The 19,145-nt window shown below is 41.8% G+C and overlaps 1 protein-coding gene across 1 annotated transcript in view; it reads left to right on the forward strand.

Moving 5' to 3' along the window:
- Positions 1-15,181, forward strand: part of WDR18 (WD repeat domain 18) — a 61,896-nt gene extending 46,715 nt beyond the window's left edge. The window contains exons 7-10 of the mRNA XM_073594096.1: positions 8,949-9,073; positions 11,766-11,932; positions 13,674-13,742; positions 13,835-15,181. Of these exons, the coding sequence (XP_073450197.1) occupies positions 8,949-9,073; positions 11,766-11,932; positions 13,674-13,742; positions 13,835-13,960 (487 nt within the window). The 3' untranslated portion in view covers positions 13,961-15,181. The remainder of the gene's footprint in view (positions 1-8,948; positions 9,074-11,765; positions 11,933-13,673; positions 13,743-13,834) is intronic.
- The last annotated feature ends 3,964 nt before the right edge of the window (positions 15,182-19,145 follow it).

The raw sequence follows: 19,145 nt of genomic DNA on the forward strand, positions 1-19,145 counted from the left end.
CGTGAAGTGCTCTGGAATTTCCTGGTAGAGGGCTACGGTTACTTTGAACTTGATGAAGTGGACCAACACCAGCAGATGACATGGCTCCCCAAATCATCACTGTCTGTGGAAACTTCACACTAGACCTCATGCAACTTGGATTCTGTGCCTCCCCACTCTTCTTCCAGACTCTGGAACCTTGATTTCCAAATGAAATGCAAAGTTTTCCGCAATCCATGATGATTTGGAGAGCCATGTCATCTGCTGGTATTGGTCCACTCTGTTTTATCAAGTCCAAAGTCAGCACAGCCCTCTACCAGGAATTTCTAGAGCACTGGGCATTAGGGCATCCCAATGTGCTTATCTCCACTTACCTAGTCCATGGCAGCTTTAAATCTTCACCTCTTAGAAAGCATTTTTAAAATTTTTTTACTGAGTCCATCACTACCTGTATCATGTAACCATCAAGGAAACCTCATATCCCTTAATGCACTTCCTTACTACATCACAGAGGAGGGCGTGTTTTACTTCTCTGGACCACACTTTCCTCATTACTATACCACCTGTTTTTTTTTTTTTTTTTTTTTTTTTTTTTTCTTTCACTCACTTTCCTACTTGTATCTCTTTAGAGCTATCATCTATGTAGTGCAAGGGCCTGCCTAATTTTATACAGTGCCTTGCAAAAGTATTCATACCCTTGAAATTTTCCACATTTTGTCATGTTACAACCAAAAAACGTAAATGTGAAATGAAGTGAATAGAAAATGATAAATGGTTTTTATTTTATTTTATTTTTTTTACAAATATCTGAAAAGTGTGGCGTGCATTTGTATTCAGCCCCTCTGAGTCAATACTTTGTAGAACCACCTTTCGCTGCAATTACAGCTGGAAGTCTTTGTCTCTACCAGCTTTGCACATGTAGAGAGTGAAATTTTTGTCCGTTCTTCTTTGCAAAATAGCTCAAGCTCTGACAGATTGAATGGAGAGTGTCCGAACATCAATTTTCAAGTCTTGACACAGATTCTCAATTGGATTTATGTCTGGACGTTGACTGGGCTATTCTAACGCATAAATATGCTTTGATCTATCATTCCATTGTAGCTCTGGCTGTATGTTTAAGGTCAATGTCTTGCTTGACGGTGAACCTTCTCCCCAGTCTCAAGTCTTTTGCAGACTCTAACAGGTTTTCTTCTTATGCCGCGTACACACGAGCGGACTTTCCGGCAGACTTGGTCCGGTGGGCCGGACTCTGTCGGACAATTCGATCGTGTGTGGGCTCCAGCGGACCTTTCCGACGGACTCGAGTCTGGTTGAAAAATCCGCTCGTCTATATGCTAGTCCGACGGACAAAAACCGACACTAGGGCAGCTATTGGCTACTGGCTATCAACTTCCTTATTTTAGTCTGGTAGTACATCATCATGTACGAATCTGTTTTACTTTGGTTGAGCGTGTGTAGGCAAATCCGTTCGGACCAGTCCGGTCGAAAAGTCCGCCCGTGTGTACACGGCATAAGATTGCCCTGTATTTGGCTCCATCCATCTTCCCATCAACTCTGCCCAGCTTTCCTATTCCTGCTGAAGAAAAGCATCCCTACAACATGATGCTGCCACCACCATGTTTCATTGGGGATGGTGTGTTCAGGGTGATGTGCAGTGTTAGTTTTCCGCCACACATAGCATTTTGCTTTTAGCCCAAAAAGTTCAATTTGGGTCTGCTCTGACTAGAGCACCACCGTCCACGATTGTTGTGTCCCTCACATGGCTTCTCACAAACTGCAAACGGGACTTCTTATGGCTTTCTTCTTGCCACTCTTCCATAAAGGCCAGATTTGTGGAGTGCACAACTAATAGTTGTCCTGTGGACAGATTCTTCCACCTGAGCTGCAGCTCCTCCAGAGTTGCCAGGCTGCTTCTGATTAATCAAAGAAAAAGAAGAAAACTGCGCTAGAAACCTAAACGTGAAGCTGCAGCTATAAGTGAACTACACCAATAAAGCAAATATATAAAAAGCCGTGCATAAAAAATGATCAATCAAATAAATTGTGAAATAGTCCTTGTGATTAAATGTCCAACACAAATTGAATGGTGAAAAAAATCCCTGAAAATGTTGTTTTCAGGGATTTTTTCAAGGACTATTTCACAATTTATTTGATTGATCATTTTTTATGCGCGGCTTTTTATATATTTGCTTCTGATTAATGCTCTCCCTGCCCAACCTGTCAGTTTAGGTGGACAGCCATGTCCTGGTAGGTTTGCAGTTGTGCCATACACTTTCCATTTATTAATGATTGATTGAACAGTGCTCCATGAGATGTTCAAAGCTGGGAATATTATTTTATAACCTAACCCTGCTTTAAACTTCTCCACAACTTTATCCCTAACCTGTCTGCCACACATAGGTTGGACTTGTGTCTTTTTTTTTAACCTCACCTACTATGTAACTATGTCTGGTGTGTTCAGAACAGCTGTATTTATAATGAGTTTTAATTACACACAGAAGAAAAAAATTTTTTACAGCGCACACATGCAAAAAAACATTCACCTCCAGCAAGGCTAGTTTAAAAACACTTAAACATTCTCAAAAAGACATTTTCAAAAATATGGGGATTTGGTCACACCATATTGCTATATGGTGCTAAGCCCACTTACTGCGACAAATTACCCCATGATTAGTGGGTCCTACACTATCCATAGATTTGGGAGATCCTGCTTCTCTGAACCATGAGAGCTACACTCTTCTAAATGGGAGAATCTTGAAGTCTCCACCTATGACACAAGTGGACACTAATGAGAGGTACTTAATGAGGGAGAAGGGTGCTCCTATCCCAAAAGGATTTGGTCAGAATCCATACAATACACAAACAAGATATTTGGGGGGCACACCTTCTCATTAAAGCTGGTGCAGCCATAAGACCATATGAATGTTTAAGTGTTTTTAAACTAGCCTTGCTGGAGGTGAATTTTTTTTGCATGTGTGCTCTGTAAAAAATGTTTCTTCTATTGTATGGTCTTATGGCTGCACCAGCTTTAATGAGAAGGTGTGCCCCCCAAATATCTTGTTAATTACACACAGGTGACGGCTGAAGGCACTTGTTTCCAATAGATTTTAGTTAGGGGTATCAGAGTAAAGGGGGCTGAATACAAATGCATACTGCACTTTTCAGATATTTTTTTGTAAAACAAATTTGAAAACCATTTATGATTTTCCTTCCACTTCCCAATTATGTGCCACTTTGTGTATGTATGTGTGTGTGTGTATGTATGTATGTATGTGTGTATATGTATGTATGTGTGTATGTGTGTGTATGTATGTATATATGTATGTGTGTATATATATATATATATATATATATATATATATATATATATATATATATAATATGGTCTGTCACAGTTAAAACCTCAAACGGAAAAAAGAGCTTCATATCCAAGCGGCGCTTCTGTCAAAATTCTAAATAATGACACATCTGCATATAAACTAATATACATGCAATAGTAATAGCCAAACAGTAAATCGCAGATACAGAAGTGAATAAACTTTGAGATCAAGTCCGTGGCAGGCTTCATATGTAGATATAGAGGGGAAATATTTGGATAGTGCACCAATCGCCTTATTCCACACCCTGTGCTCCACACGCCCTTTTGGGGTTCAAACTCACTACAAAGATGTAGATAACAAGCATTCACGATATCCCACTAATTTCCTGCGTCGGCCAGCTTGGAAGACCACAGCATCCTAAACTGTTATCACAAGCTTGTGATAACAGTTTAGGATGCTGTGGTCTTCCGAGCTGGATATATCAAATTTCTATTGGTCTAAATAGCAACTCTGCCAAAGCACCGTCTCACTAATCCATCAGTCCCCTTCCTTCAAAATAAGGTCTTAGCACTCCACTCCCCGATAATACAAAAGTACTCAAAATTTAAATCCAAAAACCTAACATGTTTTGCTTTCTAAAATAAGGCTTCATCAGGGGTGACATTGTAAGTGAAATAATCAAAATGTGCATCAAATATACCACATGGCTAATGGCATCTCCCCACTATTTCAGTGCCTTTTTTTATAGTATAATAGGTGCACAATGACACCATTGCGCCATCATGCTGCATAATGGCACCCGCATGATGTCTTCGATCATTGCCGCAGCTACAGCCCTGCATACACAGTGCCCTCTTCTGTCTTTTTTACTAACTGATTATGATTTCTTAAAGAATGCATTTATCCTGCTATCATCATCCATTCTCACGAGCTGACAATGCTGTTCTACATTCACTATTCATCATATATAAGGGGCAGTCTGCCGTACACAAAACTCATCTTATATTCTTTCTGACAACTAAATCAATGAAGTTGTCAGTGTATGGAAACATTCAGGTCTTGTCTGGTGTCATTCATAGTATGTATACAAAATCATATATAAATCATATATAAAGGTCCTGGGAATGGATGAACATAAAGCATAGATCATCTTGGCTAATTTGCTGCCACACAGTACTAGTGGTGTGAGCAGTTATACGTGTGGGGTAAAGTATTGATGGGCTTCTGTTTTTTATGGTGAAGAGTAATTTTACATTCTTTCCATCTTCACAAAAGCTGTACATGGAAAAATAAATCATCTTGGCCATGCACAAATGGCAAAAAAGTAAAGCCTTGCTTCACGCCATGAGGTGACCTTGAGCCCAACTAAAAAAATCCACGTTGCCTCTGTTGGCAACATCTTTTCCAGATCTCCTTTCCTGGGGCCAAATTTCACATCATGCGCTACACAATTGTAAATAATCAGGTTTGCTGCCATGTTTTGACTAGACATGCCTAGCAACAGGTCTTTCTTTAGCACCAAATCATTTACATGTTCCAAGACCCCTCACCTAAACTTGTGGTAAGTCTTGCCTATGTAAGCACGGGCAACTGGCAACATAAATTACTCTACCCGAGCCACAATTGTAGAAGGATTGAATTGTCAGGTTTTCCCCTGTTTTAGGGCTAGTGAATTCATTCACTGTTGGTACATATGCACAGACTTTACAGTAACCACAGCAATATGATTCCTTAATGGGGTTTAAACCCTTACATATACCCAATGACGTGACTGGCCTTTAAGTGATTCACAGAGATGAAACAGACCTTCCTACATAAGTTGTATCTGTTAATCTGCAGTTTTCTCTTCTCTACATTCATTTAAAGTCCAGAATTTATAAAGCTTGTCTGAACTGTCAGAAAACAGGGGACGGAGAGCTGAAATTGCACATTGCAAGAGCTCAGTGAGGTGAGCTGATTGGAGGGGAGGGAAGGGACACACCCCCTTCACACAGGGACAGAATTGAGGCTGCCTGGGAGACTTTGATGCTGAGAAGCACAATGTCAAAAGAATCTGGTGAGGGACACTGGGTACAGAGCAATGTATGCAGCACTGAAGCAGGAATAGCAGCACAGAAGCACTTTACATTGGAGCACCTTATGAAGCCATATTTTGGAGCACTTTAAGCACAGTGACACTTTGCAAGACAGATATATAATTATCCATATATATTTTTTTGTGTGTTTAATTTTTTTTGGACTGTATTTGGACATTTGTTTTGTGGATTTTTTCCGCAAAGTATTTTTTTGTCTATTCAAGGTATATATTGTGTTTGTGGCAGCATGATGGGGACAGCGCTGTGAATAGTGATTTACAGTTCTAATTACCTATAGTTCTTAGCTTGGGGTATTTGATGAGCAGCTGGCAGTCCCGGATTAACATTTTATGCTCTTAAAGTGACAACGCTGTGGTTAAGTTCATCTCTGTTTGACTTTATTTTTATGACTAAATTTTTTTTAAATCTGACTGGCTGATAACCAAGCACTTTTATCAGAATAAAGCTTTGTACACACTAGCTGAATATTGGGCGGCATTGGCTGGTTCAGTGGAAACCGGCTGACTTCTGTCGAAAGGGGCATGACCGAAAAAGGTCTGCAAATCGGCAACCGAACACTGCTTTCAGCCAATGGCTGAGAGCACTGACCAGTGAGTTCAGGGGATTGGGGGGCGGGCTTGGTCGCGGTGTCCCCCTTTCAGAACACAATAGCTCAGCAGGGGAGATCACTGTACTAACTTTTTGGATTGTTAGTACAGCAGTTCCTCTTGAGCGCTTCAGTTTTTTATTTGTTTTTTTTTGGGTTTTATTTCGTTCAGCTCGCTGGGTTAAACAAAAAAAACTGCTAGTGTGTACCAGGCTTAAGTGACTTTCTATAAGGCCCCATTCACACTTGTGCGACCTGAAAGTCGCTAGACTTTGCCACGACTTGATGCGATGCCTGTGTAATCTTGAGGCCTATGGACCTCAAGTCGCTTCAGAGTCACTGCAAAGTAGTGCAGGGACTACTTTGAAGTCGCACAGATGTGAACGATACTCATCGGAAATTGTGGGATACGACTTGTCAGTGCCAAGTCGCAGGAAAGGTTGCACAAGTGTGAAGGGTGCGTAAGCAGTTTGAGGGAAAAAGGTGGTGCTGTATGTAAAGGTACATCCCAAAACGAATAAATCTTTTAAACGCTGTTCTCAAAGCCTGTGGTACATTAGGAGACCCTTGAGTGCTATCATAAAAATTCTGATCCTGAAAAAGAGGAGAAACCTAGAGCACTGAAGGAAAGGTAGCGAGCCAAGCCAGTATGTAAACACACAAATACTTAAAAGTATAACCTTTATTAAAAGTAATGACAGAGATGATGATAGAAAATATAACAAGAATACTTAACTAAAAATCCTGTCTCTCGCCATGGAGTCCCGTTTGCTGTCACGCAACATTGCACAGGTAATCGGGACCAGACGCTTTCCTCATGGCCATTCTGGGTGGGACTAACCCTACAAGTTCTAGCTAGGGTATATAGGCCTTGTATATAGGTAATGGTCAAGCCCACCTTCAGAGCAAAATGACCTAAGGAAAATGGCAAATTACTGAAGGAGAGGGGGCTGGCTTGGTTATATAGGCAGTTCACATTCCAATAGGATGAGTAACCAGGATATTAGAGGTTTTCTTAGATATTTGTGAGGTCACCCTTGATAAGGAATATGAAATATGCAATATCCCTATCACGTGTCCATATATTGTACATACTGTGTATGCATATATTTATGCACGTTTCAAGAGTTTTAAAAGCAGCTGCCTCCTTAGAATTACATTTAAGCTATAAAACATGCATGTAACAGAAACTTTTGCAACACTCGTAGATAGCCTGGTCAAAGGGAAATTTTAAAAAAATCTGTTAAGAGAAGCTCAGGTGCATCCTGTTTCAACTGATCATCCTTGAGATGTTTCTACAACTTGATTGGAGTCCACCTGTGGTAAATTCAGTTAATTGGACATGATTTGAATAGGCACACACCTGTCTATATATGGTCCCACAGTTAACAGTGCATGTCAGAGCACAAACCAAGCCATGAAGTCCAAGGAATTGTCTGTAGACCTCCAAGACAGGATTGTATCGAGGCACAGATCTGGGGAAGGGTACAGAAACATTTCTGCAGCTTTGAAGGTCTCAATGAGCACAGTGGCCTCCATCATCAGTAAATGGAAGAAGTTTGGAAACCACCAAGACTCTTCCTAGAGCAGGCTGCCCAGCCAAACTGAGCGATCGGGGGAGAAGGGCCTTAGAGAGGTGACCAAGAACCCGATGGTCACTCCGACAGAGCTCCAGCATTTCTGTGTGGAGAGACGAGAACCTCCAGAAGAGCAACCATCTCTGCAACACTCCACCAATCAGGCCTGCATTGTAGAGTGGCCAGAAGAAAGCCACTCCTCTGTAAAAGGCACATGACAGCCCATCTGGAGTTTGCCAAAAGGCACCTTAGGGACTCTCAGACCATGAGATGCACGGATATGCTGTTCTTCAGAGCGCATGCGCTGGTTATGTCACCGGGTGCCAAAAGAGTGAATGTTCATTTTACCTACAGGTAAGCTTTATTATAAGCATATCTGTAGATAAAAATCACAAGAGCGGACTTTACTAGCGCTTTAAAGTATATCTAAACCCAAGAACAAAACATTTCTTTGCAGATTATCTGTCCTTAGATGTGGTGGCTGTATTGGTTTTCCTTTTTCAGGCCAAATCATTTTTTGCAAATACAGAAATCTTAAGTCTTTGTAACTTCCTGTGTACTGAACTGAAATCTCAGTGGTTATCAGCTTTTTCAGCTATGCTCTGTGGACTACACCTTCTCCCTATGTAATGGAGATGAAGAGAGAAAGAGGTTTTTTTCTACAGCAAGTGGGTGTTGTCACCCTAGGACAGATAGTGGTAGTGGCAGTATAATCTGGTGAAAATTAAGAAAAAATATCCTCAAAAAAAGAAAACTAACAGTTTACCAGTCCTTTGGTCTGATGGCTGCATTATAGCATGTTTTTTGTTTTTGGGTTTAATGCTATAATTGCATAAAAAAAGGCTTACTGGAAACTCCCCCCAAGGTCAGAGTATATCTCAGTTGGGTGGTTGAAATTTTGAGAAACTTTCTGAATGTATATAGTTTCCAGATTTAGTTTGCTTGTTAGATGAGATGAGTGTGTTAAATATTTTTGATGTTACTGTGTTTGTGATGATCAGCTTTTGGATGCAAAGAGATTTTGGAGTGTATATGATAACAATCATTTTTTTATTTTAAGAGCACTTTTGCGTGACCCAAATGTTTTATGCTTAAACATGTTGATTGTCTAGGGTAGGGATAAGCAATTAGCGGACCAGCTGTTGCAAAACTACAAGTCCCATCATGCCTCTGCCTCTGGGTGTCATGCTTGTGGCTGTCAGTCTTGCTATGCCTCATGGGACTTGTAGTCCTGCAACAGCTGGAGGTCCACTAATTGCATATCCCTGTTCTAGGGATCTTTTTGTAAGGCCACCCCTATGTACACTGAATAGTAGGCTGAGGTAAATACGTGTTCATTAATTGTAGACAGTGTAAACAATAAAGGACCCTTCTTAATCTCTGTTCGCAGGGACCAGATAACATGTCTTTCTGTTTCACTGGATGGGAGTATGCTGGTATCAGGATCTCATGATGAAACAGTCTGTGTTTGGGACGTACAAAGCAAGCAGTGTCTGCGTACAGTCAACCACAGAGGTCAGTTTGTGTTTTGGATTATAGTCCAACATTTCCCAATACTTTAAACCCTAAACCAAAAATGTAATATATTGCAGCTTACTGATCATTAGATGTGATGGCTGCATTCGGTTTCTTTTTTAGACTTTTTTCCTCTTTTTTTTTTTTTTTTTTTTTCTTTTTCACCTGCTGATCTGTATTAGAGAGCTTACACTCTGGATAAATGAGCATAGAAGAACAGCAGCACTATCAGTCTGGGAGGGAAGTATTAAATGTACTGTCAGATTTAACAGTTTTACCCCCAGGCTAGTTCTGGCATTTTTGTCATTAATGTAAAAATCTGCATTTTTTTTTTTTTCTGCCAGAAAACTACTTAGAACCCCCAAATATTATATATTTTCCACAGCAGAGGCACTGGAGAATAATGTGGTGGTTGTGGCAATTTTATATGTTAAACGATATTTGCACAGCCATTTTCAAAAAACAGACTTGGTGTTTGTAAGCCTAAAAAAAAAAAACTAAGATCCTGTTCCTTTAAGGCATGAAAGTGCTTGTGCTGTGTAATTCTTCTCTTCCTAACTGGTAATAAACCTGGTTAATCCTGCCAGTTCCTGAGTCCCCCTGCCTCTGCTGACCATGATAATCATGGCTGCTGAGCCCTGAGTACTGTGGTCATGTTATGTGCCTCATCATCTGCAGCCCTGTTCTCTCCATTGACAGTCTCTCCCCCCTCCCTCTCTGTCATCATGAGCGCACCTTTCTCCCCACCCCTCTTGCCTCTATTCAGCTGCGTAATGCAGCACATATAAAAGGAATCCCATGCAGATATGCTGCCATTAATGAAAGTGTGTTTGTTAGAAATGAAAAGGTGAAATGCCTTTTCTGACACCGCAGCCGTGCGGTCACGTGATCCCCCTAAGCTGGCCGGCCTCGATCTACGGAGAGAAGCAGGAGGGGCAGAGATTCCTCTCCACTGGCCAGCTGACGTCACAGGGCAATCTCAGCCCCTCCCATTTCTCTCCATAGATCGAGGCTGGCCAGCACAGGGGGATCACGTAACCGCATGGCTGAGGTGTCAAACGGTATTTAGCCTTTTCATTTCTAACCAACACCTTCATTAATGGCAGCATATCTGCAAGGGATACATGTAAAGTCACTTTAGTGACTTTACAAACACTGTTTAATGAATTTTAATGCACAAAAACGCAAAAAAAATGATGTTACACCGGGTAAATAGATACCGAACATGTCACACATTAAAAATCTGTACTCCTGTGGAACTGCAGCAAACTACGGTACTCCGTTTAATCGCTCTGATGTTAACGGTGATACCTCATGTGTGGTGCGATCACGGTTTATGTATGCATTCGCATTTGCACATGAGCATGGGTGCGCTTTAAACATAAAAAAAAATAATTTTTTAATCAACTTTATTGCTATCACAAGGGATGAACAACATTCCTTGTGATAGCAATAGGCATGACCGGTCTCCTTATTAGGGAGATCTGGTGTTTATAACCGCTCAGATCTCTCCTCTGCCCTCCAAAAGCATCTGATCAAACTGACATTGGTTTAATCACATAATTTACAAGCCAGTAATCCGAAAGTGACTACATCCTTGTTTCTTCTGGTTACATCACAGAGGGGAGGCAGGTGTGGATGTAGGTGCAGGCATCATCCCATTATACCCACATCAACCCCACTGGATGTACCCGTATACTAACAAACTGAAGCTAAACTCCAGATTGCACTTCAGTTAACGTTAAATTAAGTTACAGCAAACTTTTTTCCTTTTGGGATTAAGGCTTGGTTCACACTTGTGCGATGCAGGAACCCTGCAAATCCACTGCGGGTTCCAGCATTGTACCCGACTCGCACGGCAGTTCACACTGCCATATGCGAACTGCCAGGAGTGTCAATACATTGTTAATGACACCCCCATTTAAGCTTGCATATCGCACTGCGAACTGTCAGTTCGGACATGAATTGGATCGCATTGGTGTGGACAAAAAAAGAGTCCTGTGCGAGCTTGGTCCGAATGCGATATCGGCCATACTATCTGTATGAGTGAAATCGCATGTGATTTGCTGTGCGGTGCGAACCACATGCGCACAGAAGTGTGAACCGGCACTAAGGTTGTACATGAATAAGGCCCCGTTCGCGTTCAGCATTTTGGGAACTGCTGTGACTCTGCCCATGATTCCAGATCTTTTGCCTCAATTATCGCACGCAATCATGACAAATCGCAACACGCAAAGCTTGCCGCCCAAAAAAAAGAACAGGCGCTTCTTGTGTTTGACGAGCTTTACACATTCCGGTTTTCTGCACGATTTATCGTGACAAGCCGCATCACAGTTAGGGGTCTTTGAATATTAATGCCAACCATGTTGCAATTGCAGTTGAATTTGAGGTCACGGGAAGAATCATAGCGATTCTGCCCAAGATCCCAAATGTGAACGGAACCTTAATAAAAGTTAATCATTGTAAGCATCCCTGCCATTGGTAAATGGTTGGTCTCATCCCTATAAACTGATGCAGTCTGCAAGAGAGTTTTCTTTTGAAAGACCACATACTTGCCAGATCACTAGATGGAAAAAGAAGAGCGAACGAGCCTAAAACGGAGCAATGAGTGATTTGGTAAGCTGCAACATGTTTGCTTTTGGGTTTAATACTGCTTTAAAGATTTCCTCTAAATTGTTTTCAATTTCCCTAGGTCCAGTAACAAATGCCTTCATCATACCTGCACCTGGCAACATGCTTCGAGCAGACAGTAAGCCTAACTTTCCCCTGCCTCGATTCAGCAAACATTTTCAGGGAGCTGAGGGCTCTGACGGGCCAGAGAGTGATGGAATTATTCTTCGACTTGGGAAACATCAACATGTGAGTATTGTGCATTTGTTTTACTGACTTTTTGTTCTGGCCAGTAAGAGTCCAAGTTATTGTTAGCATAATTTTCCCGTTCTCTGAATGAAGCAAATGTTAGATGAGTGTTTAGAAGCAACACTTGCTTGAATTAAACACAGGTTGAAGGAATAGAGGGGCGAGGGAAGGAAGGAGGTCCCAGGTGTAATGTGGAAGGGGCATGGCTTGGCTGACATTTTGGAGGAATATAGGGGTGGGGGCATACACTCTGTCTCATACCTAGCCTGTGGCACAGTATACTTCATTATCATCAACCAGTAGCAGATATCATAGGGAACGTGACGATTGGTGTGTATGGGTTCCAGCAGAGAGCATGAAGAAAACATCCTACTTGGACTGCTGGCTGTAGGTGGGAGGGACATATGGTATAGGTGACACTTTGACAACAGATAAAGTTGTGGTGGTTGTACATGATTGAAAAAAGCAACTACTGTATTTCCTAGGCTTTCTACTATGCATGCACTAAAATATACACCCTTTAGCATATGTATGTGTATTGGTCCAGGAGGTTCCCAGGGTTTATTAAAAGCCTACTAAATACTTGCTTACTAGTTGCACTCAGCAGCCGCAGATTGGAAGTCTAAAGCCTCGTACACGCAGTACGATTGTTGGCCAGCCGAGCGTCTGACTTTTGTCAAGAGGGTGTGTGCCAGGATCTTGTCTTGCATACTAACGGTATACAATTGTCGTGCCACAAACATGAACTTAGTGATGTACTACAAGGAATTTCAGCTCTTGAGCGCCACCCTTTGGGCCCCTTCTGCTAATTTCGTGTTTGGTGAGCATTGATTCCGAACATGCGTTTGTACTTTCGACTTTTGTGTGATGGATTTATGTACTGACCATATGAAAATCTAGCCTGTCATCCAACATTTGTTGGCCAAAAGTTGGACAACAGTTGTCAAAAGGAGCATACCAACGGTAAGATTTTAGGACAACAGTCTGTCAACAGACAATTTCCTGCCAACAATCGTACTGTGTGTACGAGGCTTTAAACAAAAACCGTCCCACTCACATCTCTGCCTTGCAGACACATGGGCAGGGCTGTGGTCAAAGTAAGGCTATGGCAAGTAGGACTATATTACTAGATAAAAATGGAAGCTGTGGCCATCTAATTGTTAGGGGATCTCTTCCATTGTTTCGATTGGTGCTATACTTCAATCTATCATAACTAAAAAAAATGCAAAGTTAATTAAAACAGACTCGACAGGGACTCAATTTGTGGGGAAAGGTAGTTTGATTTTTTTTTTGTATGGTTGTTTAATAAAGATTTGATAATTATTTAGGGCATACTCGGTGTGGTGCTTGTTTCACTATTCCAACTTCATTACTTCCTGCAGATATGTTGATTTCAAATCTCTAACTGAAAAGTTAAATGAGGAAAACTTACAAAACATAGGATTCGCCCCAGAATAATATCTCTACCATTGATTGGATAAGCACACTTGAGATGAGATTTAGGCAACATGATTTGACTGTGTTTTTGACTTTTCTTACAAGGTGTCAGATTTGGTGTTTCTTTGTGTTATTAAAGTCGCACCAAAAAATTAATGAATTCTCTGCTGAAAACAGTGGCCCCTAGAATTGTACTCGTAAGGCTTACTGCATTAATGTTCATTTAAGGCTAAAAATAACATTCAAGCTAAATTGTGCTTTAATAAAGAAGAAAATACTTTAGTGCCCTTCCTTGTCATTGTAGGGATCAGAAGACACTTACCAGCAAAGGGCAGATCATCTTCACCAACTCCTTGGTGAAAGTGAAGGAAAGGTGAGGTCTTTAGTAATATTGATAAATTTGGCAATTATTGTGCGTTAGTGACTTGTCTCTATTTTGGCTTCATCATTTCTCTCTCACCTCAGAATCTTTCAGGTCTTGTTGAGCAGCTTCGAGCACGAACAGCAGAACTGGACGAGGAGCTGAGTATGGTGCGAAAGATAAACAAAGATCTCTTTGATTTTTCAGCTAGCATTCTCACCAAACAATGAAGCTTGGTGCAAAAGATACACTAAAACGTATTTTTTTCTCTTTTTTTTTTTTTTTCTCGAGTAAACCATTAGTTCATATCAAAATAGATGTCCTGCAGCTTTAGACTAGCTGTACAAAGTGGTTCTGTGATCAGAGGTGCAAGATTATCTGTTTTAAATTAGATAAAATAGATAATGGGGCAAAAGTCCAATTGGCAAGATTGTTTTGGTTACTGGTCACTGAAAATTGTTCATATAGCAGGATTTTCTCTTTTTTTTGTTTTAGGGAGCTGGTTTATTTGTCACAGGTATCCTCAGCAATGATATAAATGTATTAATTGATCGTGTTTATTTCATAAAAAAGAGCAATATACAGAAACCAAGAGCAACCAATAAGGGCTCATTCACAGCACCTGATTGGGCTGGCACACCAAACACATTGTGGTGTGTTGCAATGCTATTGATTTTAAATGGCACCCCAGTGCATCTGCAGAGCACACCCGTGCATTGAAGTGAACTGTGAAAAAAAAAAAAACAACCCACAAGCATAATGTGAGTTGCAGCACATGCCACCCAAACAAAATTAGGTGTGAACAGGTCGAAAGAACTCCTTGTTTGCTGATCTGACTGCAACTGAATTACGCCCCGGTTCACACTGCCACGGCTTCAAAGTCATGTGACTTTGGCACAAAATGCATGCAACTTCTTTAACAGAAATCAATGCAAGTTGTAGCGAAGTCGAACCAAAAGTAGTGCAGGAGCCTTTTTCTAAGTTGGAGGGACTCAAGTCTCACCGCTTAGAACGGTTACTTTTCACTGAATGGGGTGCGACTTCTGATGCGTCAAGTCCTGCAAAGTCTGAGAGCATGTTGCATCAGTGTGAACCGGGCCTGGAACCTGTTTGGTTCCCAGTAGTCAATGCTCATTGGATACTATTGTTACTCTTTATATTGCCTGGCAAAAACAAAAGTTTGTAGCATAGTGTACTCTGTTCGTTTTACATTAATTTGTATCCTTAGTAAAAGGCATTGAGCAATGGATGTGCCGGACATGTGTGGTGTATTTTAGCACATTATTAAAAATAATGCGTTCTTACTCATGATAGACACCCTTTGGATGTATAGCACAGAATACTTTAGGAAACAGTATTTTGCAAATTAACCAAAAGAAGTATAAATTGTGTACACAATAACATCTGTTTTCTATCATTTTGTAATAAAGAATTTTTGTTTGTTTTTTAAATGATCTGTGATGTGTTTTACTGAAAAAACTATGTTAAATATATTTTAAAAGATTCAGATATTGTCGTAATGCCTGTATTCACTACAGACCTGTTTAATGCTCCCTGGGCATTCATGGAATCTTAAAGTAAATCCAATCACTAAAATCCTATGGAATAGCAGTAACCTGCAGGAAGTGCTCCTGATAGGAAAGGTTAAAGATTGTGAAGCACAGGATATTAAATAGGCTGATACAGTTGTACAATGGTAGTAATCTGAAAAGTTTCTTGGACTTGAGGATGGAATTTAATATACCACAACATACATTCTTAAGATACTTACAGATTTGGCACGCCCTAGAAATTCAGTTTAGGACACAAGTAGTAGAATGGAATAAAACCCCTATTTTCCGAAATATACTTCAGGCGGGTACAACTAAGGGTCTTATCTCGGAGCTATATGGACAACTATGTAAAGGAGCTATTACTGGACTGGATCGCCGTAAGGATAAAGAAAGATGGGAAACGGACATAGGGGAAATATCAAAGGAGCAGTGGAGGAGGATTTTGAAGATGGGACCGATGGTTTCAGTCTCGCCCTCGCTGACAGTATCCCATTTGATGCTGATATATAGAGCTTACCACACTCCTAAAAGGCTATATAAGTATGAGAGAAGAACAGATGACAAATGTCCTAGATGCCAGGAGACTGGAGATCTCATCCATATGGTATGGAGATGCCCAAAGTTGTTCCGATATTGGGAGGGGGTTCTTAATACTTTGGGGGAGGTTTATGGGATAACTTTGGAGATGGAGGTCGGGCTATGCATATTGGGATATAGGAAGGGACTTGAGGAGAGGAAGAGTATTACAGTAGTAATATTAATATGCTTATTACAAGCCAGAAAAATTATTGCGATGAGATAGATAGAAGCAATCTACATAAAAAGAGGAAGTCTTAAGGAATTTGAGAAGATGTGGATGTGGCCCTGGTTGGAAAAAATGGGACCCCCTTCTTAGAGGGGTGAGGAGTTAGTAAGACTGGAGATCCACCTAAAGTAGAGTGTTGAAAATTAGAACTTATACATTAGATAACTTAGTATAGATATGTCCTTATTTATCCACTTCAAATGCTAGATAAAGAACTTATGGGAATCGAAAGAAACATAGAGTGAAATAGTTAATAAATGTATGTGTGTGTGTGTGTGTGTGTGTGTGTGTGTGTGTGTGTGTATATATATATATATATATATATATATATATATATATATATATATATATATAGTGTGTGTGTGTATATAGAGAGAGAGATATATATATATATATATATATATATATATATATATATATATATAGAGAGAGAGAGAGATTAATTGGGGGGGGGATGTGGGGTGTCAAGTATCAGGTGTGACCAGAGCTGTGTGGACAGCAACTGAGGAACAAACACAGGTAAGATGAAAATATATGATAAATATAAATACAACCACCTCCAATATCACTCAGTGCACAACAACCAATACCAAACAGAAACCCACAAATAATAATAGTAACAGACAAATATGTACAAGTAATAGGGAATACCAGAATCATAAACAGGGCCAGGCCAGGATCGTCAACGGGAGGTCAGCAGCTGGGGAAAGGGAAAACAAACAGGACAAGGAGAGGATGGATGGATCACAGGAGGGACAGGTACAGGTAACAGACAGGGTCAGGATCAGGTACAGAGCTTCTCAGGTTCAGGATCAGGGCACAAGGAAAGATACCAAGGCCAAGGCATAAGTGTGTCTGCCGGGTATTTTATACACATCTCAATCAGCCTCGGGTGATGCCTGATTGCAGGAGATGATGTCGGCCCCACACTGCCAGGAACCACCTGCTGGTGGATGCCAGTACTGTGGCCCAAAGATCACATAAATACTACCAACAGGGGAAAGCTCCCCTGGCAGTTCCAGACTGCCAGGAGACACCTGCTGGTGGACCACAGTGCTGCACGCCCAATATCAGGCAGTGTCATCAGCGGATGGAACCTTCCCTGACAGTACCCCCCCCCTCAAAGGAGCGGCCTCTGGACGCTCCAACTAGTTGCTGCTGGGACAAGTCCATGGCATCAAGCTGGGCAGCGGGCAGAGTCACACTAAGCTGGGTATGAAGACAGTCCAAAGTATCAAACCAGGCGACCGGCAGCTCAAGCTGGGCAGCAGGTGTAGACATAACAAGCTCAGCAGCAAGCACAGGCACATCAGGCTGGGCAGCAGACAGGGGCACATCAGGCCGGGCAGCAGGCTCCGGGTCATCGGGCCAGGGCAGCAGACAGTGGCACATCGGGCCAGGGCAGCAGACAGAGGCACATCAGGCTGGGACACTGGATCTCCAGGCGGAGGCACTGGATCTCCAGGCGGAGGCACCGGAACTTCAAGCGGGGACACAGGCACCGGAACTTCAGACTGGAACATCTGCACTGGGACATCAGACTGGAAGGCGGCCACCGGGACATCAGACTGGAAAGCGGGCTCTGGAACATCAGGCTGGCGTGGATTAGCTGGTATGGAGGCAGGTTGGGTTACTGGCAGGATCAAACGGGTAGGAAAGAACTTCTGTCTCTTTTTAGGTTTAGCTACTGAAGTCCTGTTGGTAACTGCAGGACTGTAGGTAGGGGATGAAGCAGACTGGAGAGGAGGGTTGGAATATGGCAGGGAAGAGGTAACAGTAGCTGGTGGAAGTTCTTGAGAGATTGTAGGCTGCAGGAAAGAGGCAAGTGGATTAAAGGCAGGATAGGTGCAGCAGGAAGAAACAGGGTATTGATATTTGGTGGGAAGTAGAGTATATTGGGCTGAAACTGAGGTTGCCATGGCTGATGGAGGAAAAGACTCTTGGGGCAGGCAGGTGTCTGGTAACAGAGATGGCTTGTTGTGGCTGGCTGAGGTTGATTGCAAGATATTAGACCATTCTTGGAGAACTGGTTGGACAAACTGCAGTTTACATTCTGCCTGTCTGACAAGGGACTGTACCGAATCAACACACTCTTTTTATCACGTTTGGAACAAGCTAGGTAATGTTCAAAAGTGGAGTCATCTTCCAAAAGCCATACTAAAAGATATGACCTGATTAACACTAAAAGGTGGAGAAAAGTCATCATGGCCTTTGGCAATACTGGGCAGGGCCAGCTCTGTACATATTTGAATTAAAGGCTGCACATCCCCAAACGGCTAACAACCCTGATCCACCAGGGGGTGAGCTAAACACATGATTTCAAACAGCTGGTCACTAGTCCACTCCTTCAGTGTCTGGCGGAGATATTCACCACTCTCTGACGCCAGCAGAGCATAGTAATTAATAACATCCAAATTCATCTCACAGAAGTAAACAGAACCGGGATGGTTCCTCTGTGCAGCCACTTCTGGTCAGCAATGGCCTTGGTATTCTGTCAAGTATCAGGTGTGACCAGAGCTGTGTGGACAGAGGAACAAACGCAGGTAAGGTGAAATATATGAATTATTAAAGATAAGTGAATAAATATAAATACAACCACCTCCAATATCACTTGGTGCACAACAACCAATACCAAACAGAAACCCACAAATAATAATAGTAACAGACAAATATATACAAGTAATAGGGAATACCAGAATCATAAACAGTGCCAGGCCAGGGTCATCAACGGGAGGTCAGCAGCTGGGGAAAGGGAAAACAAACAGGACAAGGAGAGGATGGATGGATCACAGGAGGGATGGATGGATCACAGGAGGGATGGGTACAGGTACAAGGCTCAGGGTAAAGGAAACGGTCAGGATCAGGTACAGGTACAGAGCTCAGGATCAGAGAACAAGGAAAGATACCAAGGCCAGGCATAAGTGTGTCTGCCGGGTATTTATACACATCTCAATCAGACTCAGGTGATGCCTGATTGCAGGAGATGATGTCGGCCCCAAACTGCCAGGAACCACCTGCTGGTGGACGCCAGTACTGCACGCCAAATATCAGGCACTG

The sequence above is a fragment of the Aquarana catesbeiana genome, linkage group LG01 (genome assembly GCF_042186555.1).
Source record: "Aquarana catesbeiana isolate 2022-GZ linkage group LG01, ASM4218655v1, whole genome shotgun sequence".
Lineage (NCBI taxonomy): Eukaryota > Metazoa > Chordata > Amphibia > Anura > Ranidae > Aquarana > Aquarana catesbeiana.